Here is a 27,719-nt window from a genome sequence, read left to right on the forward strand (position 1 = left end):
TGAGTTTGAAGGTAGGCCTTGAAATACATCCACAGGTACACCTCCAATTGACTCAAATGATGTCAATTAGCCTATCAGAAGCTTCTAAAGCCATGACATTTTCTGGAATTTTCCAAGCTGTTTAAGACCACAGTCAACTTAGTGTACGTAAACGTCTGACCCACTGGAATTATGATACAGTGAATTATAAGTGAAATAATCTGTCTGTAAACAATTGTTACAAATTACCAACTGACTTGCCAAAACTATAGTTTGTTAACAAGAAATTTGTGGAGTGGTTGAAAAATGAGTTTTAATGACTCCAACCGAAGTGTATGTAAACTTCCAACTTCAACTGTATATACAGTATATATGTGTGTGTGTATGTATATGTGTATACACACACACACACACACACACACACACACACACACCAAACACTGTCCATAATGACTATACACCCCATCACATATATTTATAATCCGGACTCCTACATTGCTCGTCGTAATATTTACATATTTCTTCATTCCATTCTTCTACTTCTTTAATTTACTGTTAGATATTACTGCACTGTTGGAGCTAGGAACACAATAATTTCACTAACCTGCAATTAACATCTGCTAAATATGTGTATGCAACCAATCAAATCTGATGTGATGACTGGGTGATGTCAAATCAGACCAGTTCAACGCAATTTACATTGACAGACAGTCCTACAAGTGTGAGTCTACTGTTCCAAACAATGGAACGTTTCATACTGTGTGTGAGTGTGTGTGTGTTCCAATGAGAGAGCGTGAGAGGGAACAAGACAGAGCGAGGGAAAGATAGAGAGAAGGGAAAGATGGAGAGAGAAATAGCGAGAGAGAGAGAGAGAGTGAGATGAGGGGTAGAGACATTGTGAGTGTGAGGGCAGAAGTGATAGGGAAAGTGTGAGCGTGTTTCTGAGTATCTGAGAGAGGGAGAACATGAGTATGTGTACTGTAAATTTTTTTGGGCATTTTATTTTCATTTGACCTTTATTTAACTAGGCAAGTCAGTTAAGAACAAATTGTTATTTACAATGACGGCCTACCCTGTCCAAACCCTAACCCGGACTCCCAATCACGGCCGGCTGTGATACAGCCTAGAATCGAACCAGGGTCTGTAGTGTCGCCTCAAGCACTGAGATGCAGTGACTTAGACCGCTGCGCCACTCGGGAACCAGAGTGTATGGGGTGTTGGTTAGTGTTCTAACATACCGATGTCCCAGGGGCCACACGAGACACGATGACGGGCACCTTCTGATCAGCTCCACCCTAAAACCAAGGCAATGGAGAGGGCTAAACAATCTGATCATATCAACAGCAGTTCTTGGTCAAGTCACATGGTCAGGATTAGGAGCAGTAGGGTTAGGTGACCCTTTGGGCATTGTTATTTCATAGCTTTATACATCATTTAAAATATAATAATAAAGATGTTTCATTGTCACACACACATGATAGGTGCAGTGAAATGTGTAGTACCCCTGGAGCAAATTAGGGCACATCGATAGATTTTTCACCTTGTCGGCTCGAGTATTTGAACCAGCGACCTTTCGGTTACTGGCCCAACGCTCTAATCGCTAGGTTACCTGGGGCCCTACAAAGTACTACTGTAGGCACAAGACAAAGGTCTCACCTTGACGTTGAAGCCAAATCGTCTGTTGTCATCTGGCCTCATCTTGACCAGGACCAGATTGTCGTGAGGGACAACACCATTCAACTGTAGAGAAAGACATAGTGATGTGTTAATACATGTCTCCATTGGAAAGGACATAAGCCCCTGACAGCCTACAGCGACTCTGAAGGACCCACAGTTCTTCAGAGGTCACAAGGTCAGAAAAAACATGACCCTGGCCCTAGTTCTAAGTAATTTAGGTTCAGCTGAATAAATTCACTATGAAAAAAAACGAAAACAGTGGTAGATTGAGTCAGGGCGGACTTACCGTGGTCTTGTCGGTTGCCAAGGGAACATCGTACATCTCGTTGATGTGGTTGTCAAGGAGACTCTGCTGGGAGTGGGCCTGGATGATCTGGCTCAGGTTCTTCCTGGACTGTTTTGGAGGCAGGGCCGGGGGCCGACCATCTACTGTCTCTGGGGAGCTGGAGAGAGACACAGACAGCGTTAAGCTCATGGTAGAGGACCTTCAGTCTGTCTGTCAGCCAGTCAATTTTAGGTCCTTGATATTTTTTCAAGATAAGGCACGTTCCATTTCCTAAAATCCAACAGAGCTAACAGGAGCTCTGTAAGCCATTCAGCCAATCAGAGCTTTCAGATAAGCAGAAACTCCATTTGCTCGTGGTCATTGGCCAATAGGAGAGCAGAGCTCCTACAGCAGATCCTCCACAGAGAGAGACGGTGTGTGTGTGTTGTAGTGTGTAACTATCTTACAATCCCAGTCACAGTGGGTGTGTGTTGTGTACAGTGTACCTAACCATCCCAGTCACTCAACCACAGAAATCCCAGGAGGCCCAGGGGGACTTGAGGCCAGTCAGAGCACATTGTGTTTGTTTGGGGTCCTGTATACCAGGCTGGTGTCACAACAGAGGAGACACTGGTGGGGAGGGAGGGGTGACACTGCAGGAGGGACAGACAGGCCTCTCTCTCAAAATAAACAGATACCACAAGGACTTCAGCCACATGGCTGAGAGAGGGAAGGGGGAAGGGACTACTGCTCACTGACAATGACCACGGGGACATACAGAGTATTTGTCTGTATATACATCAAGACAGTAAGACATAAATACAGTTGCTGTCCTTTTCCCCCCAACTGATTGAAGTCAGGGAACGGAAGGGTCAACCTTCGCTTAGTTCTTTAAAGGTCAGGCTGAGGTCAGCAGCCTCTCGCGTGACAGTGTAGTGGGATGTTTTCCTGGTTCACAGATCAGGTTGCAGAAGGAAAGCATCATGTGACCTGGTTGCCTTGGTATCCACTGCTTGAAACCTCATCTTACTGAGGTAATGCTGTGACAGCCAAGATTGTTGTATTGATACTTCTTTTGGAGACAGAGAGAGACATTGACAGAGAGGAAAAAGAGACGGGGAGAGAGATGAGGGAGAGAGACAGAGGAAAAAGAGATGGGGAGAGAGATGAGGGAGAGAGACAGAGGAAAAAGAGATGGGGAGAGAGATGAGGGAAAGAGAGAGAGAGACAGAGAACCAATTGCACTTTATGGCAGCGAGGTGTGGGTTCCACTTCCAAAACAAGATTTCATCAAATGGGACAAACACCCCATTGAAACCCTGCATGCAGAGTTCTGTAAGATTCTCCTACAATGTCCATTGGAAAACTACAAACAATGCATGCAGGGCAGAATTAGGCCAATATTCACTAACAATAAAAACTCAAAAAAGAGCAATTAAGTTTTGGAAACATCTAAAATACAGTGACCCTCTCATATCATTACCAAGCCCTGCAATGCCAAGAGCTGAGCAAAGAAAAGAGTCCCCTCATCCAGCTGGTCCTGGGGCTGAGTTCACAAACCTGTTCTACTAACACACTGAAGCCTCAGGACCAGAACATCCAATCAATCAGGATAAACCCAATTACAACACAGTCAAAACAAAACTATATTGCTTATTGGTAAACACAAACAAAGCAAAATGCAGTACTATCTGGCCCTAAATCGACAGTACACCGTGGCTAAATATTTGACCATGGTTACTGATCAAAACCTTAGAAAAACCTTGACAAAGTACAGCCTCAGTGGGCACAGCCTTGCCATTGAGAAGGGTAGACACAGGAAAACCTGGCTACCTGTAGAGGAAAGGCTGTGCAACCACTGCACAACAGCAGAACCTGAGACGGAGCTGCATTTCCTGACAAACTGTCAAAAATATAAAACAATTAGAGAGGGTGACATTTTCCCAAATTTGAAACCCTTATTCAAGGTTTCAAAGACCTCTCTGATGAGAGTAGGCTACCCGTCCTGTTGGGGGAGGATGCAGAGAGCTGTGGGTTGGCAGCGCACTACATTGCTGCCTGCCATAAGTTGAGGGACAGTGTCTGACAGACCAATCAACATGCACATGTCCTCTACTGTATGCTTATTGTTAAATGTATGGTTATTTTGACACTTGGTAATTGTTGTTACTGTTGTCCCGTTGACAATTTGATTCTAATTTTTATTTATTTGTATATCGTAAATATCCAAAATAAGCTTTGACAATATGTACATTGTTACGTCATGCCAATAAAGCGAAATGAACGAGACCAGATCAGACCAGACAGACAGACAGGAAAAAGAGAGAAGGAGAGAGAGAGATGGAGAGAGAGAGGGCGATGCTTGAGATCCCAGGAAGAGTGAGCAGGTGGTTATGTCATCTTCTGGATCAGTGAAGAGAAGAGCAAATGGCTTGGCACAGAATGTGGGTGCGTGCAAGCGTGTGTGTATGCGTTTGTCCGTGTGTGTGTGTGTGTGTGTGTGTGTGTGTGTGTGTGTGTGTGTGTGTATGCGTTTGTGTGTGTATATATGTTTGTGTGTGTGAATAGAGGAGTGAAATGAGAGCGAAAGAGGGAGGGAAAGTATATAGGCAGAGTGCGGGTGTGCCTCTGTGTACATGCATAGGTTAAGTATGAATATGTATGAACTCACTACTGTAAGTCGATCTGAATAAGAAGGTCTGCTAAATGACTAAAATGTTAAATTGGGAAGTGCAGGGACTCTGAACTACTCCCTCTATTCCCATTAGAGATACGGTATCTGTACTGGTGCTTGCGACACAGTTCTTGGTAAGAGAACACTTCTGCAGAACAGATAAACAGCCTTCCTGCTCTAACATAACAAGCCAGTTGTTGTAGAGGCTCGTACCCAATCTGGCCTAATAATAAACAGTTAACGGATCTCTGAAAGGCATCTCAGAGAACATAACAAGCCAGTTGTTGTAGAGGCTCGTACCCAATCTGGCCTAATAATAAACAGTTAACGGATCTCTGAAAGGCATCTCAGAGAACATAACAGCCAAAATAACTGGAGTACAGGGTTGTCTGGAGGTTGAGGTTAGGATGTAGAGCAGAGGGAAAACAGGGGGGTGGGACAAGGAGAGGGCTGAACATAGCCTCACTCAGTAGGGCAACTCAACACTAGTGGTCCAGAGGTTAGGTCACTGTCACACTGCTACAGTAGAGTCACCAGAGGTTATGTCACTCTCACACTGCTACAGTAGAGTCACCAGCGGTTAGGTCACTGTCACACTGCTAAAGTAGAGTCACCAGGGGTTAGGTCACTCTCACACTGCTACAGTAGAGTCACCAGGGGTTAGGTCACTCTCACACTGCTACAGTAGAGTCACCAGGGGTTAGGTCACTCTGATACGTCACTCTGCTACAGTAGAGTGACTAGCGGTTAGGTCACTCTCACACTGCTAAAGTAGAGTCACCAGGGGTTAGGTCACTCTCACACTGCTACAGTAGAGTCACCAGAGGTTAGGTCACTCTCACACTGCTAAAGTAGAGTCACCAGGGGTTAGGTCACTCTCACACTGCTACAGTAGAGTCACCAGAGGTTAGGTCACTCTCACACTGCTATAGTAGAGTCACCAGGGGTTAGGTCACTCTCACACTGCTACAGTAGAGTCACCAGGGATTAGGTCACTGTCACACTGCTACAGTAGAGTCACCAGGGGTTAGGTCACTCTCACACGTCATGCTGGGTTGGGCTCTACTGTTAGGCTACTCTCAGATATCAGTGGACTACCAGTGCAGTAGACTACAGCCACGGGCTGGGGGAAGTTTGACCCTAGACGGGTATACTGCGCTGAGTCAGAGACAGGCCTCATTTTAATGTGTCTACCACCCCCCACCGTGCTCCATCCCAGCCCTGCCGAACCCCCTCCATGCCCCCAGAGCTGTAAACACCGTTTATAGCCCGCGTTCAAAGGATCTGTTTCCATTTAAGCCCATTAAATGACATTTGGGAAAGGGTGTGAACTGTAATTGCAAGCCACAGACACACAAGCCAGCCGTTAAAAAGGATAACTTTAAAAAGCAGCCATTTCAGAAGTCGGAGCAGACACCATGGCACTGGTACTGTCATGTCCAATTCAAATGTGGCTTCCATTGATTTTCAGACCGTGGCTTTAGTGGAGACTTTAACAGTGGAATATAGTCACAGGCACCAACTTTCACCCTCATTAACAGCTATGGTGGTGTTTGACAGAGAGGGAAGAGCTGGTCAGAGACAACTTCTATTAGATTGTTAGTCTTGCTTAGAGCAGTCCCTTGGTGCATATTGTTTTAATGTAGGCCTAGTATCTCGTACTGGGCTACAACTAGGGGCCCCAGTTGTTCCTGGTCAGATCCTACAGTCATATCAACAGGGCCACTGATAACCACCACACCTCTCACCTTCCTGATTACTGCAGTGTGTCCAGTGTCCACTCGAGGTCCAGACTGATTGAGTTGGTGTGAGTGGACGAGGCTGACTTGTGATTGGTGTGTGTGTGTGGGGGTGTATGTGTGGCAGCAGGCTTACGGGCTGGAGTCCAGACTGATAGAGTTGGCCTGGGTGGAGGACGCTGATTTGTGATTGGAGAAGACGGGGAGACTAGGCGAGGCGTGGATCATGTGGTCCACCAGGTGCCCAACCGACAACGGGCGCATCCGCGTCCCCTCCTGTACGAACAACGAGTTCCGGCTACACGCGCACACACACACACACACAACATGGTGGTTAGGAGGATTGTGTGTGGAATCAAAGCAAATGAATGTACGGTATTCCACACTGTTTGAAGACTTCCATGGTTGGTTTGATTCTATTATGTTTTACCCAGCTTCTGTGATACATTTGAAAGTGTACAACTCCTTTTGTTTTATCCCATGCTATGAAAAGTATGACTTCCACTTCTAATGGTATTGGAACTGGGACTCCCTCACAGCGTGTCTCCCTCTGAGGCGTGGGCATTATATTAGGACAGGGTATATGAGGAGGAGTGACAGCCAGGAACTCACTGGTTAGGGGTACCGGGTGGGGAGCGTGTAGGCAGGCTCTGGGTCTCCAGCCTCTCGTCTGATAGGCTGTTCCTGCTCACCGCCTCCCAGTCTGTCCCGCACATCAACTTCCTGGCCATGGGCTTACTGGGAGACCTACTCAAACAGGAAATATAAATCAGCCACGTGACAGAGTCTATGAGGATGTGATAGTGCTGACTTTGTGATAAGGAAGACAGAGGGTGTGGCTGAAAAGGCGCCCTATTCCCTATATAGGGCACTACTTTATACTACAGCCCTATTCCCTATATAGTGCACTACTTTATACTACAGCCCTATTCCCTATATAGGGCACTACTTTATACTACAGCCCTATACCCTATATAGGGCACTACCTTTGACCAGGGTCTGGATAGGAATTCGGGGGGAAAGTAATGCACTATATAGGGAACAGGGCGCCATGTCAGACCCAGCCAGAGTGGTAAAACACTCCAGTCTAAAGCCCAGATGAATATGACTAACACACAGCTCAGCGATAAAGACAGAATCCGTGAGACTAGGATGTGATGATTGGCACATCAGTATCCCTAATTCATCCTACAGCACCGCCAGGATGTGATGATTGGCCCATCAGCATCACTAATTCATCCTACAGCACCTCCAGGATGTGATGATTGGCCCATCAACATCACTAATTCATCCTACAGCACCTCCAGGATGTGATGATTGGCCCATCAGTATCACTAATTCATCCTACAGCATCTCCAGGATGTAATGATTGGCCCATCAACATCACTAATTCATCCTACAGCACCTCCAGGATGTGATGATTGGCCCATCAGTATCACTAATTCATCCTACAGCATCTCCAGGATGTGATGATTGGCCCATCAGCATCACTAATTCATCATACAGCACCTCCAGGATGTGATGATTGGCCCATCAACATCACTAATTCATCCTACAGCACCTCCAGGACATAATGATTGGCCCATCAACATCACTAATTCATCCTACAGCACCTCCAGGATGTGATGATTGGCCCATCAACATCCCTAATTCATCCTACAGCACCTCCAGGATGTAATGATTGGCCCATCAACATCACTAATTCTCTGGGCATTAACATAGAGCTGTCATACTTGTTTTGATAGAGGACTTAATAGCAGAGATACATGCATAAACCATAAATACAGTCATGCATAAACCATAAATACAGTCATGCATAAACCATAAATACAGGGCCTACACAAAGTCGACACCCCCTTGAACTTTTTTCACATTTTGTTGCATTACAAAGTGGGACTGAAACAGATAAAATTGATGTTGTTTTTTTGTCATTGAGCTACACAAAATACTCCATAATGTTAACGTGAAAAGAGCATTCTAAATATTCATAGTAATAAAAAATGTAATAACTAAAAGTCATTGCGTAAGTATTCACCCCTTTCGTTTAGGCAAGCATAAATTAGTTCAGAAGTAAAAATGTGGCTTAATCAATCACACACAATAAGTTTTATGGACTCACTCTGTGTGAAATAATAAGGATCAACATGATTGTTGATTGACTACCCCTTCCATCTGCCCCCCATACATACATCTATCTGTAAGGTCCATCAGTCAAGTATTGACTTTCAAGCATTGATTCAACTAAAGACCTGGGAGCTTTTGGAAAGCCTCATAAAGAAGGGCAGTGATTGGTAGATGGGTTACAATAACAAATCAAACATTGCATATATCTTTAAGCATGGTCTTGTTAATAATTATGCTGTGGATTAAGCATTAAACCACCTAGACACAAAGATGCAGTTGTCTTTCTGATCTGAGCGGCAGGACAGGAAGGAAACTGCTTAGGGTTGTCACCTTGAGGCCATTGGTGATTTTAAAACATGTACAGAGTTCAATGGCTGTGATGGGAGAAAACTGAGGATGGATCAACATTGTGGTGACTCCACAATAATTACCTAAATGACAGAGTGAAAAGGAGAACACTGATATACAGAATATTCCAAAACATTAAAATGTATGCAAAGAGGCACTAAAGTATTACTGCAACAAAAAATGACCTAAATGCAAAGCCTTATGTTTGGGGCGAATCCACCACATCACCGAGTACCACTCTACTTATTTTCAAGCATGGTGGTGGCTGCATCATGGTATGGGTATGCTTGTCATCGGCAAAGACTGGGGAGTTTTTCAGGATGAAAAGACAAGGGATGGAGCTAAGCACAGGCCAAATCCTAGAGAAAAACCTGGTCCAGTCTGCTTTCCAGCAGACAAGTTCATCTTTCGGCAGGACAATAACCTACAGCACAAAGCCACATCTACACTGGAGTTACTTACCAAGAAGACAGTGAATGTTCCTGAGTGGTCAAGTTACAGTTTTGACATAAATCTGTTTGAAAATCTATGTCAAGATCCAACACCTTGAACAAAATGGGCAAATATTGCACAATCCAGGTGTGCAAAGCTCTTAGAGACTTATCTAAGTAGACTCACATCTGTAATTGCTGCCAAAGGTGTTTCTAACAAGTATTTACTCAGGGGCGTAAATAATTATTTAACTTCTTTGATATAGAGGGCGCTCTTTTAATTTTTGGATAAAAAAAAACTTTACAGTTTTAAGCGCAATATTTTGTCACGAAAAGATGCTCGACTATGCATATAATTGACAGCTTTGGAAAGAAAACACTCTGACGTTTCCAAATCTGCAAAGATATTGTCTGTGAGTGCCACAGAACTGATGCTACAGGCGAAACCAAGATGAAATTTAAAATAGGAAGTACCTCCAGATTTTGAAGGCGCTGTGTTTCAATGAGTCCTTACATGGCTGTGTATGGGTCACGAATGAGCTTAGACTTTCTGTCGTTTCCCCATAGTGTCGACAGCATTGTGACGTATTTGTAGGCGTATCATTGGAAGATTGACCATTTTACACTACATATACCAGGTGGCCGCTTGGTGTCCTCCGTCGCAATTATTGCGTAATCTCCAGCTGCATGTATTTTTCTGTTTGCTTCCGAGGAGAAACCCAACTGCCACAAATGATTTATCATCAAATAGATGTGTGAAAACACCTTGAGGATTGATTCTAAACAACGTTTGCCATGTTTCTGTCGATATTATGGAGTTAATTTGGAAAAAAGTTTGGCGTTGTAATGACAAAATTTTCGTTTTTTTTTCTTAGCCAAACGTGATGAACAAAACGGAGCGATTTCTCCTACACAAATAATATTTTTGGAAAAACTGAACATTTGCTATCTAACTGAGAGTCTCCTCATTGAAAACATCCGAAGTTCTTCAAAGGTAAATGACTTTATTTGAATGCTTTTCTTGTTTTTGTGAAAATGTTGCCTGCTGAATGCTAGGCTTAATGCTATCAATACTCTTTCACAAATGCTTGTGTAGCTATGGTTGAAAAGCATATTTTGAAAATCTGAGATTACAGTGTTGTTAACAAAAGGCTAAGCTTGTGAGTCAATATATTTCTTTCATTTCATTAGCGATTTTTATGAATAGTTAACGTTGCGTTATGGTAATGAACTTGAGGCTATGATTACGCTCCCGGCTACGGGTTTGCGCGACGCTAGAGGTTAATCAAGGAATACTAGTGTTTTGCTTTTCATTCATTCATGTAGATCGTTGACAAAAAAAATACAATTAATTAATTTTAATCCCAAAATGTAACAAGAAAATGTACAGAAATTCAAGGGAGGTGTAGATATTCTATAGACACTGTACATATATATAGTATAGTGTTGTGTTGTATTACCTGGCAAACACCCTGTTCTTGATCCCCTTCTCTTTGCCATACTGCACCGACTGCACCTCGGTCCTCCCGCTGCATAGAACACGTTCAAACAACATCCAAACCATCCCTTTAGTAACACTCAGCCACATCTTACAAACTGCTGTTTTGTGCTGCAACTCACATCCCAATTGGAGCTTAAAAAAAAAATGCATCAACAATCTCCCAACTCTGTTTCACCCAAACTGTATATCTCACCGGACGAAAAACCCTCTTACCACCCCCTCCATCCCCTTCGCAGCTCAAAGCAATTGCTCAAGTACTTCAACAATGAACAGTTTGTTTTATTTGTACCCTTTCTAATCTCCATCTGAGACGTGAATCCATATGAATAATGGAAAAATTCCTTTTACCCCAAAAGCGTTTTGAAAGGACTAAAGAAAAACAAGCCCAGTTTTGGGTTTGCGTTAATAATTAATCTACTTTTCCCAAAGATGAGAGCACAATAGGCAACCACTGATACAATTCCCCAAACACTGACTGTTGATGCCACTCATCGTGACCTCGCAAACATCTTTGACCTGTGTTGACATTTCAGTTGCAGTGCTTCGTGCCTTGCAGGTATAGTGTGTATGGATGGGTTGATGCATGCACCTGTGGCAATGGGGATTTTCTCTTACCAGTAACGAAACTTGGAGCCCAGGGTAAAATAGTGGGCAAAGAAGTTCTTCTGAGGGGGAACGGGCCGGTCCAGACGGAAGAAGGTGTGATGCTCTACACAGGTCTTCCATAGGTTCTTACAGGCTCTGTAGCTCACCATGTTAAACCCCAGCAAGGTCTCCCTCGTCTCATTCTGTAGGGGGAGGGAGAGAGATAAAAAAGTAGAGGAGTGAGGGAGAGACCGAATGAGAGAGTGAGGGAGAGACAGAATGACAGTGAGTAACAACAATAATGAGAAAGAACATGTTCCTATACTAAGAGCAATATATTCTGAGCTGCTGTTATGTGACCACCCCCACACATCATTCAATTCCTTTAATCCATAGGCTTTATTGTGTACTATGAATTGGGGGGGGGGGGGGGGGGGGGGCAGTAATGAGGTGTTGAGTTAAAATCTTGGTCCTATGGTCACAGATGTCAAGACAATGCTACAGTGCCATTTTCATAGATGGGGAAATAGAATGTGTTGGATTAGCCACCATGATCCGGTAGGTTTGTCGCACGAGACAATTCATCTCTATTTGCAGCCCCAACATCCCCATACCCCTCCCTCAGCCTCCACAGTGTTTCCTGAGGGCACATGCCACATCCCCATACCCCTCCCTCAGCCTCCACAGTGTTTCCTGAGGGCACATGCCACATCCCCATACCCCGCCCTCAGCCTCCAGTGTTTCCTGAGGGCACATGCCACATCCCCATACCCCTCCCTCAGCCTCTACGGTGTTTCCTGAGGGCACATGCCACATCCCCATACCCCTCTCTCAGCCTCTACGGTGTTTCCTGAGGGCACATGCCACATCCCCATACCCCTCCCTCAGCCTCCACAGTGTTTCCTGGGGGCACATGCCACATCCCCATACCCCTCCCTCAACCTCCACAGTGTTTCCTGAGGGCACATGCCACATCCCCATACCCCTCCCTCAGCCTCCACAGTGTTTCCTGAGGGCACATGCCACATCCCCATACCCCTCCCTCAGCCTCCACAGTGTTTCCTGAGGGCACATGCCACATCCCCATACCCCTCCCTCAGCCTCCAGTGTTTCCTGAGGGCACATGCCACATCCCCATACCCCTCCCTCAGCCTCTACAGTGTTTCCTGAGGGAACATGCCACTCGTAATGAAGACATGGTGGTCCCCATTCCCACTTGGGTCATTATGTTCAGAGACAGCCATAGCATAATGTTCTAGTAAGCTGTCTGATTAATATAGCCTGTGAGCCTAGTTAAGGTTCAGCGTCCTTTAAAAAATATATATGTTTACTTTGCTGTGACTGTCCACACTAGCATCTTGAAACGTCGTCAAGGAAGAGCAGGTTCTCAGCATCTTGAAACGTTGTCAAGGAAGAGCAGGTTCTCAGCATCTTGAAACGTCGTCAAGGAAGAGCAGATTCTCAGCATCTTGAAACGTTGTCAAGGAAGAGCAGGTTCTCAGCATCTTGAAACGTCATCAAGGAAGAGCAGGTTCTCAGCATCGTTGTCAAGGAAGAGCAGGTTCTCAGCATCTTGAAACGTCGTCAAGGAAGAGCAGGTTCTCAGCATCTTGAAACGTCGTCAAGGAAGAGCAGGTTCTCAGCATCGTTGTCAAGGAAGAGCAGGTTCTCAGCATCTTGAAACGTCGTCAAGGAAGAGCAGGTTCTCAGCATCTTGAAACGTCATCAAGGAAGAGCAGGTTCTCAGCATCGTTGTCAAGGAAGAGCAGGTTCTCAGCATCTTGAAACGTCGTCAAGGAAGAGCAGGTTCTCAGCATCTTGAAACGTCGTCAAGGAAGAGCAGGTTCTCAGCATCGTTGTCAAGGAAGAGCAGGTTCTCAGCATCTTGAAACGTCGTCAAGGAAGAGCAGGTTCTCAGCATCTTGAAACATCGTCAAGGAAGAGTAGCTTCTCAGCATCTTGAAACATCGTCAAGGAAGAGCAGGTTCTCAGCATCTTGAAACATCGTCAAGGAAGAGCAGGTTCTCAGCATCTTGAAACATCGTCAAGGAAGAGTAGCTTCTCAGCATCTTGAAACATCGTCAAGGAAGAGCAGGTTCTCAGCATCTTGAAACATCGTCAAAGAAGCAGGTTATCTGACCAACACCATCATCATGTACAGTAGACTAAAGCTCCCCTCGCCTCACCAAGAGGTCAGATAATGTTAGGCGATTAAGACTGGCTCACAGTCGGTGTTCCAATTCATCCCAAAGGTGTTCGATGGGGTTGAGATCAGGGTTCTGCGCAGGCCATTCAAGTTCTTCGACACCGATCTCGACAAACCATTTCTGTATGGACCTTGCATTGTGCATGGGGGCATTTTCATGTTGGAACAGGAAAGGGCCTTCCCCAAACTGTTGCCACAAAGTTGGAAGCACAGAATCATCTAGAATGTCATTGTATGCTGTAGCTTTACGATTTCCCTTCACTGGAACAAAGGGGAATGGCCCGAACCAGGAAAAACAGTCCCAGACCATTATTCCTTCACCAAACTTTACAGTTGGCACTATGCATTCGGGCAGGTAGCTTTCTCCTGGCATCCGTCAAACCCAGATTCATCCGTCAGACTGCCAGATGGTGAAGCGTGATTCATCACTCCACAGAATGTGTTTCCATGACCGAGAGCTTTACACCACTCCAGCTTGGCATTGCACATGGTGATCTTCGGTTTGTGTGCGGCTGCTCAGCCATAGAAACCCACTTCATGTAGCTCCTGACGAACACATTTTGTACTGGAGCTGCTTCCAGAGGCAGTTTGGAATTCAGTAGTGAGTGTTGCAACCCAGGACAGATGTTTTTACGCGCTTCAGCGGTCCCGTTCTATAAGCTTGTGTGGCCTACCACTTCGCGGCTGCTCCTAGACATTTCCACTTCACAATAACAGCACTTACAGTTGACCGGGGCAGCTCCAACAAGGAAGCAATTTTTTTTTTTTTTTAACTGACTTGTTGGGAAGGTGGCATCCTATGACGGTGCCACGTTGAAAGTCACTGAGCTCTTCAATAAGGACATTTTACAGGCAATGTTTGTCTATGGAGACTGCATGGCTGTGTGCTCGATTTTATACACCTGTCAGCAACGGATGTAGCGGAAATAGCCGAATCCACTAATTTGAAGGGGTGTCCACATACTTTTGTATATATAGTGTATATACAGTGCATTCAGAAAGTATTCATACCCATTGACTTTATCCACATTTTGCTACGTTACAGCCTTATTCTAAAATGTATTACATTTATTTTTTCCATCATCAATCTACACACAATACCACATTATGACAAAGCAAAAACAGGTGTGTAAAAGGTTTTGCAAATGTATTTCAAAAATGTTTTAAAAAATAAATAAATAAAATAATAAAATAATAAAATAAATAAATAAATCTATATATACATTTACATAAGTATTCAGACCCTTTGCTATGAGACTTGAAATTGAGCTCAGGTTTATCCTGTTTCCATTGATCCTCCTTGAGATGTTTCTACAACTTGATTGGAGTCCACCTGTGGTAAATTCAATTGATTGGACATGACTTGGAAAGGGACACACCTGTCTATATAAGGTCCCACAGTTGACAGTGCATGTCAGAGCAAAAACCAAGCCATGAGGTCGAAGGAATTGTCCGTAGACTTCCGAGACAGGATTGTGTCGAGGCACAGATCTGGGGAAGGGTACCAAAACATTTCTGCAGCATTGAAGGTCCCCAAGAACACATTGGCCTCCATCATTATTTCTAAAAACCTGTTTTCACTTTCCATTATGGGATATTGTGTGTAGATTTATGAATATTTAAATGTTTTTTAAAAAATATATCTACAGATAAAGCTGTAACGTAACAAAATGTGGAAAAGTCAAGGGGTCTGAATACTTTCTAAATGCACTATATGTATTTTATTATATACTATACATATACACATACATACATATACATATATATACATACATACATACACACACACACACATACATACATATCTACATACATATCTATCTATCTATATATCTGTGTGTGTGATGTATAGACAATTTGGACAGCATATGGATTGAATATGTAGTATATCTGAAGAACAGTATATGTATAGTATATAATAAAATATATATTGCTTGCAGGAACAACTTACTACTTTTCCTTACTACAGGAGGAAAATGTAAAAGGAGGGAAATGAATTTCCTGGTTCGTTGTTGCTTTTTAAAGCATGTGCAGTGACCTGCGCTCACATGACCCATATCTACATGGGGCTGCGTCCCAAATGGAACCCTGTCCCCTATACATGGCACTACTTTGATCAAAGCCCTGGTCAAATGTAGTGCACTGCATAGGGACTAGGGTTAAATTTGGGACGCAATCCATGAATAATTCAGTTCGAGTGACACCCTGGAGGCTGGGCGACGGCCGCAGTGCTCTTAGTACAACTGCTCTGGAAAAAACCCTTCTCCATTATGAAACTAGGGAGGGAGAGGGGTGATGGGGCTGTTTTGGGGATCTTTTCCTGAGATTCCATGGAACAGAGGAAGTAGGAGAGGGAGCCTGCAGCACTTTCAATTCATTTTCAGATCACGCTCCCCACGCTCCCCACCCAAAATGAATTATCTATTCTTCATAATTAATAAGCATTTAAGAGGCTCTCCCTCCGTTGCTCTTCCAGATTTCAGTGACAGTCAGCGGCTGAGCAGGCAAGTGATTATGCCAGAAAACCAGTTCATCAAATAAACAAATATGGACACTGGGTCTGGGTGAGGGGGCAGTTAATGTTGTTCATGTCTAAGCTTGGTTGTTTCAGATTGATATGGTGCCTGTGGAGTGATGAGGGACTGGACCAGTGGTAGGTGGTCCATTAGCAGTGCTAGCTAGTTTCCTCCCTGAGGAAGAGCCAGACAACTGGATCTAGTTTGGGGACACTAATGGCAGGGAAGCACAGTTACACAAGCTGAGGCAGAACCGGTGGCTGTGTTCACTGCTGGGTAAGTCATCATTCCTACTGTATAAAACACATTGCTGCTAGATTAGTAGATCCCGCCTTACATTCACATTTTATTGTCAAAATAAGGACATTGAAAACGACGGCTTGAATACCTACCACTTCTCTCCTGAGCTGAACGAAGAACTGTTTGCACTTGAACAATATTTTCACAATCTTCAACCTGAAAGGGGTGAGTGAGAAATACACAGAAATTGCGTCACAATGTGTGTCACTGCAGAGGGTCTCCTTCCTTCACGGCTCAAATCAGAGCCTTCGCTGCAGAGAGCAGCTGTCTCCCCCTCAAAACTAATCCCCCCTCTCCTCTCTTCCTCCCTTCCCCCTCCCCTCTTCTCTCCCTTCCCCCTACAGCCCTTCTACATGACTCACAGCTCAGATAAATATATTTTAAATTCACACACTCTCTCTAAGACAGCGTCATCTAATATAGCTCATTTGTCAGCCCGTTGTGGACATTAATGGGAGAGAGGCTAGAATTCACACATCTCTCTTAGATACCGGACCCCTCTGCTTTCTGAGAGGAGTAACGTTGTGTATCACCTTTTAATAGTATTGGCAGGCAAGCCAAACAGAGAGAGTGGTCAATGGGAGCGAGCCTTCTCGCTTGACAGTGGAGGACAGCTGTTGTGAAACGCGCCACTGTTAGCAGCCCTAAATTTAGCCTGACTGGAAAGCGTCGGAGCTGCCTGTGCTACAGCAAGCAGCTGGCTTTTAAGAATGGGGATGTGTGCTGTGAGGAGCTAGTGGGGGGTGGGGAAGTGTCTGTGTCAGTGTGTGTGTTGGATTATTACTCGTCTGGTGGGGATTTGGGCTGTGCTCTCCCACCCCTTGCACACACTTCCAGTAGCCCCACCAACACAGCTGAATATCAAAGATTTCTAAGAATTAAATCTTTGGGCCTCAAAGACAATCCACATGAAAGTCTAAACCGCTCTGAGATTCTAGGAAGGATCATCTGTAGTTTACAGATGAATATGTAAAACAGTTATGTGATGTGCTTACAAGAATCCTATTTAACACTTCTCGGAATGCTTCTGCAACCTGGAATGATATCTGGGGCGGCAGGTAGCCTAGTGGTTAGAGCGTTGGACTAGTAACCGTAAAGGTTGCAAGATCGAATCCCCGAGCTGACAAGGTAAAAATCTGTCATTCTGCCCCTGAACAAGGCAGTTAACTTCTTGGTGACAGGGGGGCAGTATTGAGTAGCTTGGATGAATAAGGTGCCCAGAGTACTCTGTTTCAGATGCAAATATATGCATATTATTAGTATATTTGGATAGAAAACACTCTGAAGTTTCTAAAACTGTTTGAATGATGTCTGTGAGTATAACAGAACTCATATGGCAACCTCAGAAAAATCCAACCAGGAAGTGGGAAATCAGAGGTTTGTAGTTTTTCAACTCTTTGACATTCCAATATACAGTGTAAATGGGGTCATAATGCACTTCCTAAGGCTTCCACTAGATGTCAACAGTCTTTAGAACTTTGTTTCAGGCTTCTACTATGAAGGGGGAGAGAATGAGAGGGGATTGAGCCAGGTGTCTGGCAGAGTGCCCAACGCTCGTGAGGCGCGGTCAAGAGAGAGTTAGCTCTCGTTCCATTGCTTTTCTACAGACAATGAAATTCTCCGGTTGGAACATTATTGAAGATTTATGATAAAAACATCCTAAAGATTGATTCTATACTTAGTTTGACAAGTTTCTATGACCTGTAATATAACTTTTTGAACATTTCGTCTGACGTTCGGCTGGACCTGAACGCGTGTTTGGATTTGTTTACCAAACACCCTAACAAAAGAAGCTATTTGGACATAATTGATGAACTTTATCGAACAAATCAAACATTTATTGAGGAACTGGGATTCCTGGGAGTGCATTCTGATGAAGATCATCAAAGGTAAGTGAATATTTATAATGCTATTTCTGACTAATGTTGACGACACAATATGGCGGATATCTTTTTGGCTGCTTTGTTGTCTGAACACTGTACTCAGATTATTGCATGGTTTGCTTTTTCCGTCTTTTTTTTATATATTTTTTAAATCTGACACAGCGGTTGCATTAAGGAGAAGTATATCTCTAATTCCATGTATAACACTTGTTTTTCATCAACATTTATAATGAGTATTTCTGTAAATAGATGTGGCTCTCTGCACAATCACTGAGTGTTTTAGAACTACTGAACGTAACGCGCCAATGTAAAATGAGATTTTTTGATATAAATATGCACTTCAGCAAACAAAACATACATGTATTGTGTAACATGAAGTCCTATGAGTGTAATCTGATGAAGATCATCAAAGGTTAGTGATTAATTTTATCTCTATTTGTGCTTTTTGTGACTCCTCTCTTTGGCTGCAAAAATGGCTGTGTTTTTCTGTGACTTGGTGGTGACCTAACAATCGTTTGTGGTGCTTTCGCTGTAAAGCCTTTTTGAAATCAGACACTGTGGCCGGATTAACGAGAATTTATCTTTAAAATTGTGTAAAATTCTTGCATGCTTGAGGAATTTTAATTGAGATTTTTGTTGTTTTGAATTTGGCGACCTGCACTTTCACTGGCGAGTTTGGACGCGACCTTCCCACATATCCCAGAGAGGTTAACTCACTGTTCCTAGGCCGTCATTGAAAATAAGAATTTGTTCTTAACTGACTTGCCTAGTTAAATAAAAGGTCAAATAAAAAATATATACATTAAAAAATAAATATCCTCATCTTTCCCCTTCCTACTTAGACATTCTAAATGCTTACTGTATGTGTAACACAATCTACCGAAGTGGACGCTCTGTGTGATCACAAACGATCCCCTTGTAGCAACGATCAAATTAATTATAGGATTTACAAATCGCCTCATCTTGTATCAGAATCAAAAGACTCCAGTTTGTCACTCACCAGGGAAAGCAGTTGATTCGTACCCTGTTCTTGTAAACCACGATCCCTGCTGACATCACCCCAATTAAAATCTCAGTGTTGCGTTGATCCTGGAACACACACACAGAGACAGAGAGAGAAAATTAAGTGTCTAAGCACCCTGACAGTGGGCCAGCCTGGTGAAAGCTTTGGAGGGGGTACAGACACAGACCCTCTCCTCCTATGGAAGGAGTGGGGGTACAGACACAGACCCTCTCCTCCTATCTCCCTCCCCCCATCTCTCTACGGCAGGGTGGGGGTACAGACACAGATCTTATCCTCCCATCTCCCTCCCTCCCCCCCATCTCTCTATGGCAGGGTGGGGGTACAGACACAGACCTTCTCCTCCTATCTCCCTCCCCCCATCTCTCTATGGCAGGGTGGGGGTACAGACACAGACCCTATCCTCCCATCTCCCTCCCCCCATCTCTCTATGGCAGGGTGGGGGTACAGACACAGACACTCTCCTCCTATCTCCCTCCCCCCATCTCTCTATGGCAGGGTGGGGGTACAGACAAGGACCCTCTCCTCCTATCTCTCTATTGCAGGGTGGGGGTACAGACAAGGACCCTCTCCTCCTATCTCTCTATGGCAGTACAGACACAGACCCTCTCCTCCTATCTCCCTCCCCCCATCTCTCTATGGCAGGGTGGGGGTACAGACACAGACCCTCTCCTCCTATCTCCCTCCCCCCATCTCTCTACGGCAGGGTGGGGGTACAGACACAGATCTTATCCTCCCATCTCCCTCCCTCCCCCCCATCTCTCTATGGCAGGGTGGGGGTACAGACACAGACCTTCTCCTCCTATCTCCCTCCCCCCATCTCTCTATGGCAGGGTGGGGGTACAGACACAGACCCTATCCTCCCATCTCCCTCCCCCCATCTCTCTATGGCAGGGTGGGGGTACAGACACAGACACTCTCCTCCTATCTCCCTCCCCCCATCTCTCTATGGCAGGGTGGGGGTACAGACAAGGACCCTCTCCTCCTATCTCTCTATTGCAGGGTGGGGGTACAGACAAGGACCCTCTCCTCCTATCTCTCTATGGCAGTACAGACACAGACCCTCTCCTCCTATCTCCCTCCCCCCATCTCTCTATGGCAGGGTGGGGGTACAGACACAGACCCTATCCTCCCATCTCCCTCCCCCCATCTCTCTATGGCAGGGTGGGGGTACAGACAAGGACCCTCTCCTCCTATCTCTCTATTGCAGGGTGGGGGTACAGACAAGGACCCTCTCCTCCTATCTCTCTATGGCAGTACAGACACAGACCCTCTCCTCCTATCTCCCTCCCCCCATCTCTCTATGGCAGGGGTGGGGTGGGGTGGGGTAAGGGTATGACAACAGTAGGGGGGCAATATAGTCCCTAGTTTAAAATGGGGCACACCCACTCCACCTCTTCACTGTAATAGTGTGATGATCATTCTACAGCAAAAATGGCTGGATGGACAATGGTGGCTGGGCCTCAGTTGAGATCTGCCATTCACTCATTGTACCAATCATTTTGTGACCTGCTTTGTCTTATGAACCAAACTACTATCCAGACAAAAACAACCAAACCTAGACAGTCAGACAGACAGACCAAGACACCCAAACATGCACATAAAAGTACACAGACAGACCAGACAACACACACACACACACACACACACACACACATTATCTGGGACAAAAAGAGAAGTCTGTCTAATCGGACAATGAGGGAAATCTCTGTACTCCAGACAATGGCTGGATTAGTGGATTCCCTAGTCCACAGACACACAGACACAGCTTGTCAAGGCTCAGTGGTTCTGCTGTTCCTCAGCTATAAAGGGATACTTCAGGATTTTGGCAATGAGGCCCTTTATCTACTTACACAGAGTCAGATTAACTTGTGGACACCATTTTTATGTCTCTGTGTCCAGTATGAAGGAAGCTCGAGATAGCGCAATGACTGGAAGTCTATGGGTAACGCTAGTTAGCACTGGCTCACAAAACTACCTCTAACTTCCTTCATACTGAACACAGAGACATTAAAATGGTGTCCACAACTTCATCTGACTCTGTGTAAGTAGATAAAGGGCCTCATTGCCAAAATCCTAAAGCATCCCTTTAAAGGCTTCATGAGGGCCTGGCAGCTGGGGACAGAGGAATTACATACTACTGTACGCTGCCTCAACCTACTTGTACCTGCTGGCTTAGAAAGCACAGGTTTTTCTAGGGCTAAAGCACAGCTTTATGGAACATGGGTATCAGTGCTGCTATGACAAGTGCCCTTTCTACTGTAGCAGTGACAGACACACAGGGGAGCAGCCTTACCCTTGCATAGTGCAACTCCACTCCGTACAGCTCCAGCGTCCGTGCTGTGTTCAGGTAATTAAACTCTGACTGGGCAGAAGACAGACCACTGAGAAGTAGAGAGAACGAGAGAGAGATAAATGAGTGGGAGACGGTTCCTCTAATCAAACGCACGTAATCCATTCACAGAAGATGGAGCAGCACAGTGAGACCATGCCTGGAAATGCACTCAATAAAACCATGAAAACCTAGTCTGCTTTAAGAGCTGGGGCAGACAAGTGACAAGCATACAGCTGTGAATGAACATGTGTGCCTGGGGCATGAAGATGGGCCTCTCTACCTGTGCTGTTGGTGGTGTTTGGTGACCTCCTTGTGGAACCCTTGTGGTGGGTTGGGGATGAAGCAGAACTCTGAGAGGTATCCAGGAGCATGATCCGAGTCACTGTAGTCTCCCAACTCAGCTACACAACGCACAGAGAGAGAATCTATTCAATAGTACACAGACAGTTAAGTCGACACACATAGCCTATATGATACACAGCAAACAGTAGGCCTATATTGTACTGGACAGACAAACCATTGCCTATCAATGCAGTAATGAATACAAGAACCTCAATCAAAAGCCTGGTTATGAGGTCTGTTTATAAAATACACAAGTGGGTTGAGAAGCTTTGGACCACCAACCACCACTACAATAGCTGAGTACCTCAGATCCATTAGCTTGTGGTCGTGTGTGAAACAGACACCAATTCATTGGAGTGGACCTCTTAAAAGGCCAATCCTTCATTGTAACAATAACAAAGCAGTGTCCTTGCCTCTGGTTTTGTGAAAAAGCTGAGGAATTCAAGGACTGACCATACAATATAACATGTATTGTTTTAAGCATGTTGAAGCTATACAGTGTTTGTTTACAAACATTGGAATAAAACAAGCTTGTATTAATTATATTCAAGAATCAATGGGTATTTATAACTCATTTATAAGTCCAAAAATGGATGTAGCAACTGCTGCTTTAAAATGGATAGTTTGTGATTTTGACAATGTCTCAAAGTGCATTTTAAAGGAAGTTGCCACCTAGCGTTTGCACAAATGGTAACTAGCGTAATGACAGGAAGTCATGCCTAGTTTGACTTACTGTCATTGCGCTAACGCTAGTTAGCATTGGATTGCAAAACTACATCTAACTTCGTTCATACTGGACGCAGAGACGTAAATATGACATCAACAACTTAATCTGACTCTGGGGAAAAATCCCTTTAACTAGGGCGCATAACAAACGGATCAATTCAAAACAGTTCTTGATCTAAATCACCACACAAAAAAAAAGACACGCAATGTTAAAACTAACCGGTCAATTGCCTATGGATTTATGAGCAGTATGCAAATAAATATCTACACAGCACTAACACCAAAGCTTTCAGCAGAGTGCATTTCTTGATCAAATTTGACCAGCCTCACTGATTTGGTAAAACTAACCGAATGACCAGCAGCATTGAATCATCTTGAAACTGAATTGAACCTAAAATGATTCATACCACTATCCCCATGGCTACAATGAAATGAAAACCTTCTCTTGGGGAGGGACATTGAGCTAAGTGAGATTCTGGACATGGACACCCACAGGTTGTGTTAGAGGTGCAGTTCAAATCCCTCCAGTGACCTATATAGCCATGAGACTCCCTGGGGAGTTTGGAGAGAGAGGCAAGCCTCAGCGGGCCACTGAAGTGGGAATGTGGACAGATTGAATGGGGACAGACCATTGGCTATCCCCCTCTCCAATCTGTCAGGAGCCATTATTCAGGTCAATCTGGTGACACAGGCTGGTAAACTACACTCCTCAGGCTAATGGGCCCATCACAATGGTAGGCTGTGGTTCTATGCTAGCTGTGGACCGCTAGGCTAGGCTATACTGTGATAACATGTTACAGTAGTCAGCGTGCTAATTTATTAGCTAGAATGTTGGTTACCGAGTAATAATAATAGCATCAAACACCTGGAAACCATGTGTTTGATATATTTGATACCATTCTACGTCAGCCATTACCATAAACCTGTTCTCCACACACTCTTGTGGTGTGTGCTGCACTATACTGTGCCTTGCTGTCCTGAGCATGCTTGGCGAATGGCCAGTCACACTACCAGCACAGAAAAGTCATACCACACAAATCAATCTGGGACAAAAGATGGGGAGAAACAGCCTAATGATTAGCATAGCGTTCCGTATACAGCTCTCCATGTCCTGCTAACGTTGGCTGTCATTGTAAATAAGAATTTGTTCTTAACTGACTTGCCTAGTTAAATAAAGGTTCATTCAATTAAAAAAGCAACAAGGGCATAAAGAGAGGATTATGGCCGATTTCAGGCTCTGCTGCAAACTGCTTGTTTTTTTGGGGTGAGAGAATGAAAGAATAATTTGGATATGACATCTTAAAAAGTTATGCAAAGCAGCACACACAGTGTGACCATTGGGAAGTCCTGGAGAGTACACTGACTCTCAACTAAAGGCTTACAACACACATCTTTCTAGTCATCTCACAACAAAAACGCTGGAGTTGCCTAGTGGCCAGAAACTGTGTAGCCTTGTATGAAGCAACAGAGAGATCAAATGTGTGAATTAACTACAAGTAGCTACATATCTTTAGCAGCAGGCCAGGAGAATGGGTACTTACATTGAACAGCATGGGACGCCAGGAGAACGGGTACTTACATTGAACAGCATGGGACGCCAGGAGAACGGGTACTTACATTGAACAGCATGGGACGCCAGGAGAACGGGTACTTACATTGAACAGCATGGGACACCAGGAGAACGGGTACTTACATTGAACAGCATGGGACACCAGGAGAACGGGTACTTACATTGAACAGCATGGGACACCAGGAGAACGGGTACTTACATTGAACAGCATGGAACACCAGGAGAACGGGTACTTACATTGAACAGCATGGGACGCCAGGAGAACGGGTACTTACATTGAACAGCATGGGACGCCAGGAGAACGGGTACTTACATTGAACAGCATGGGACGCCAGGAGAACGGGTACTTACATTGAACAGCATGGGACACCAGGAGAACGGGTACTTACATTGAACAGCATGGGACGCCAGGAGAACGGGTACTTACATTGAACAGCATGGGACACCAGGAGAACGTGTACTTACATTGAACAGCATAGGACACCAGGAGAACGGGTACTTACATTGAACAGCATGGGACACCAGGAGAACGGGTAATTGAACAGCATGGGACGCCAGGAGAACGGGTACTTACATTGAACAGCATAGGACGCCAGGAGTGCGGCAGTGTTGTGTGGACAGGGCAGTCTGTGGGACACAAACCACAAACACACAAGTCACCACATTAATTCATTTGGATCAATAGGAAAATCATTACAACAGCTTTTACTGATGGCTGCTACCAATAAAGTGTAGTGTACCCGCGTGCTGGTCTGGTAGAATCAGTGTTAGTCCACTAGAACAGTGTGTGAGCGTGCTGGCCCGGTAGAATCAGTGTTAGTCCACATGAACAGTGTGTCAGCGTGCTGGCCCGGTAGAATCAGTGTTAGTCCACTAGAACAGTGTGTCAGCGTGCTGGCCCGGTAGAATCAGTGTTAGTCCACTAGAACAGTGTGTCAGCGTGCTGGCCCGGTAGAATCAGTGTTAGTCCACATGAACAGTGTGTCAGCGTGCTGGCCCGGTAGAATCAGTGTTAGTCCACATGAACAGTGTGTCAGCGTGCTGGCCCGGTAGAATCAGTGTTAGTCCACTAGAACAGTGTGTCAGCGTGCTGGCCTGGTAGAATCAGTGTTAGTCCACTAGAACAGTGTGTCAGCGTGCTGGCCCGGTAGAATCAGTGTTAGTCCACTAGAACAGTGTGTCAGCGTGCTGGCCCGGTAGAATCAGTGTTAGTCCACTAGAAGAGTGTGTCAGTGTGCTGGCCCGGTAGAATCAGTGTTAGTCCACTAGAACAGTGTGTGAGTGTGCTGCTGAACCTGTGTAAATAAGAACAGCCAACTGAACTAACCTTCCAGTCAGGATGTCCTGTTTGAGCTGGAGGAAATACTGGTACCTACAGGGAATAAGGAGAGCAGTTACACCAACAACAATGAGATACAGATGCCTCTGTGATTATGGACCAGAGGACATAATGTACAGTACACTAGAAAAAGCAGCTGGACCAGACCCACTCACATGGAGCTTCTCCCATGCTCATTGCTTAGGCAACATTTCTATGACTTAACTTGTAGCCTGTTGTTTTTGTGTATAACTAATACTGAATTAAACTCATCATAGTGTAAGAGCTCACCAGCACTGTTGTTGTGTGCTGTCTGGAATCGATAACGCACATCCAAAACAGATCCATGCCTCCATCTTAGACATGCAAAGTGGTTTACTCACTTAATAAGGCTGTCTGAGCAATATCATGCTTGAGTGGTGCATGGATTGAGTAAATAACACTGGAGTATCTAGTTGACTGTAACTCTGTTTTTAATGACCATGGATGGACACCCTTGCAATAGGGGCTGACAGCATCCATGGCATGCTATTCACATTTATGTCTAGCTGTGTGCCAGGCAGCCAGCAGTAGAATTAGCCCATTATTGGTTAATATACCTACCAAGCTGATCCTAGTCTTAGACCAAGTTGTCGCAAACTCTCAACCCCAGACCTACTCCTAACCCGTTTACTGTAGTCTTCTCCATTAGTAGAATGATTAGCTGAGGGCTTTTAGCAAGTGCAATACAGTAACACAGGGTAATTCATCTTCTTTTATGGGCATGACATGGCATGGTTGTAATATTAATAACACTAATGACTAAATAAGACAAATGACAAGAGATACCAACATTTACACAAAAACAGTACATTACAGAGAGACCATAGCTACATCAATCTACAAGCTCACATCCACCAAACCCAATGGAAGTGTTTCCATTAAGACCAGGAAGGGTTGCCATATTTTCACAAAGTGGTTGAATTTATTTCTTAAAGCATAGGCAATCTTCTCCATATGAATACACGTGTTCATTTCAGAGAGCCGTCTTGTAATTGGGAGAGGGGAAATTATTTCCATGTCAACGCAACACATTTTCTTGCAGTGGCAAGAGCGATTTCTGTAAATTTGATTTTGAAGTTATTTCTCAAATTCACATTTGTGAAGTTACCCAGAAGGTATATTTCAGGGTCAAGGGGGAAACGGACCTCCATAATAAAGGCCAGGGAGTCACAAACATCATGCCAGAAGGTTTGTAATTTAGTACACTGACAAGTTAAATGCAAAAACTGTCTTCTGTTGTTCCACATCTAAAACACATTTCTGATATTTCAGGGTGTAACCTCTGAGGCGTCAGATAGAGTTGGTGGAGGAAGTTGTAATGTAGAAGTCTATATCTAGAGTTGATGGTCGCTGACACACTATCGTGGCATAGGTCCAATCATAGACCCTTATCAATTGTAGGATTCAAATCGGATTCCCATCGCTCTCTTGACTTATGTACATCTGGTTTTGGGCATTGTTGCATTAGCAATGAGTACACTCTGGATATAAATATGTGTGTGTCATTGTTATCATGGAGTAGTTGTTCAAAACTTGATAGGTTTGGTAAAGTCATATCTCAAAGACTTTCTGAGAAAGTTTCTTAACTCTCAATAATAAAATAAATTATTATTGGATAAATGGTATTTATCTTTAAGTTGCTCAAATGACATACAGTTGAAGTCGGAAATTTACATACACCTTTATACATTTAAACTCAGTTTTTCACAATTCCTGTCATTTAATCCTAGTAAAATGACCTTTTTAGGTCAGTTAAGATCACCACTTTGTTTTAAGAATGTGAAATGTCAGAATAATAGTAGAGAGAATGATTTATTTCAGCTTTTATTTCTTTCATCACATTGCCAGTGGGTCAGAAGTTTACATACACCAATTAGTGTTTGGTAACATCACCTTTAAATTGTTTAACTTGGGTCAAAAGTTTCAGGTAGCCTTCCACAAGCTTCCCACAATAAGTTGGGTGAATTTTGGCCCATTACTCCTGACAGAGCTGGTGTAACTGAGTCAGGTTTGTAGGCCTCCTTGCTCGCACACAATTTTTCAGTTCTGCCCACAAATTTTATATAGGATTGAGGTCAGGGCTTTGTGATGGCCACTCCAATATCTTGACTGTGTTGTCCTTAAAGCCATTTTGCCA

The 27,719-nt window shown here is 44.3% G+C and overlaps 1 protein-coding gene across 4 annotated transcripts in view; it reads right to left on the minus strand.

Annotated features, from left to right (window-relative positions):
- Window positions 1–27,719, minus strand: part of LOC110502147 (tyrosine-protein phosphatase non-receptor type 4) — a 111,569-nt gene that overhangs the window by 20,931 nt on the left and 62,919 nt on the right. For all 4 annotated transcript variants that reach the window (XM_036959301.1, XM_036959299.1, XM_036959300.1 and 1 more), the window contains 13 exons: window positions 25,550–25,594; window positions 24,797–24,849; window positions 21,865–21,985; window positions 21,546–21,633; window positions 19,229–19,317; window positions 16,438–16,501; window positions 11,354–11,526; window positions 10,698–10,766; window positions 6,947–7,081; window positions 6,471–6,632; window positions 1,943–2,099; window positions 1,636–1,719; window positions 1,218–1,274 (listed from right to left, as the gene is read on the minus strand). In XM_036959301.1, coding sequence (XP_036815196.1) covers window positions 1,218–1,274; window positions 1,636–1,719; window positions 1,943–2,099; window positions 6,471–6,632; window positions 6,947–7,081; window positions 10,698–10,766; window positions 11,354–11,526; window positions 16,438–16,501; window positions 19,229–19,317; window positions 21,546–21,633; window positions 21,865–21,985; window positions 24,797–24,849; window positions 25,550–25,594 — 1,297 coding nt within the window. The remainder of the gene's footprint in view (window positions 1–1,217; window positions 1,275–1,635; window positions 1,720–1,942; window positions 2,100–6,470; window positions 6,633–6,946; window positions 7,082–10,697; window positions 10,767–11,353; window positions 11,527–16,437; window positions 16,502–19,228; window positions 19,318–21,545; window positions 21,634–21,864; window positions 21,986–24,796; window positions 24,850–25,549; window positions 25,595–27,719) is intronic.

This window comes from Oncorhynchus mykiss, chromosome 22, assembly GCF_013265735.2.
Source record: "Oncorhynchus mykiss isolate Arlee chromosome 22, USDA_OmykA_1.1, whole genome shotgun sequence".
Lineage (NCBI taxonomy): Eukaryota > Metazoa > Chordata > Actinopteri > Salmoniformes > Salmonidae > Oncorhynchus > Oncorhynchus mykiss.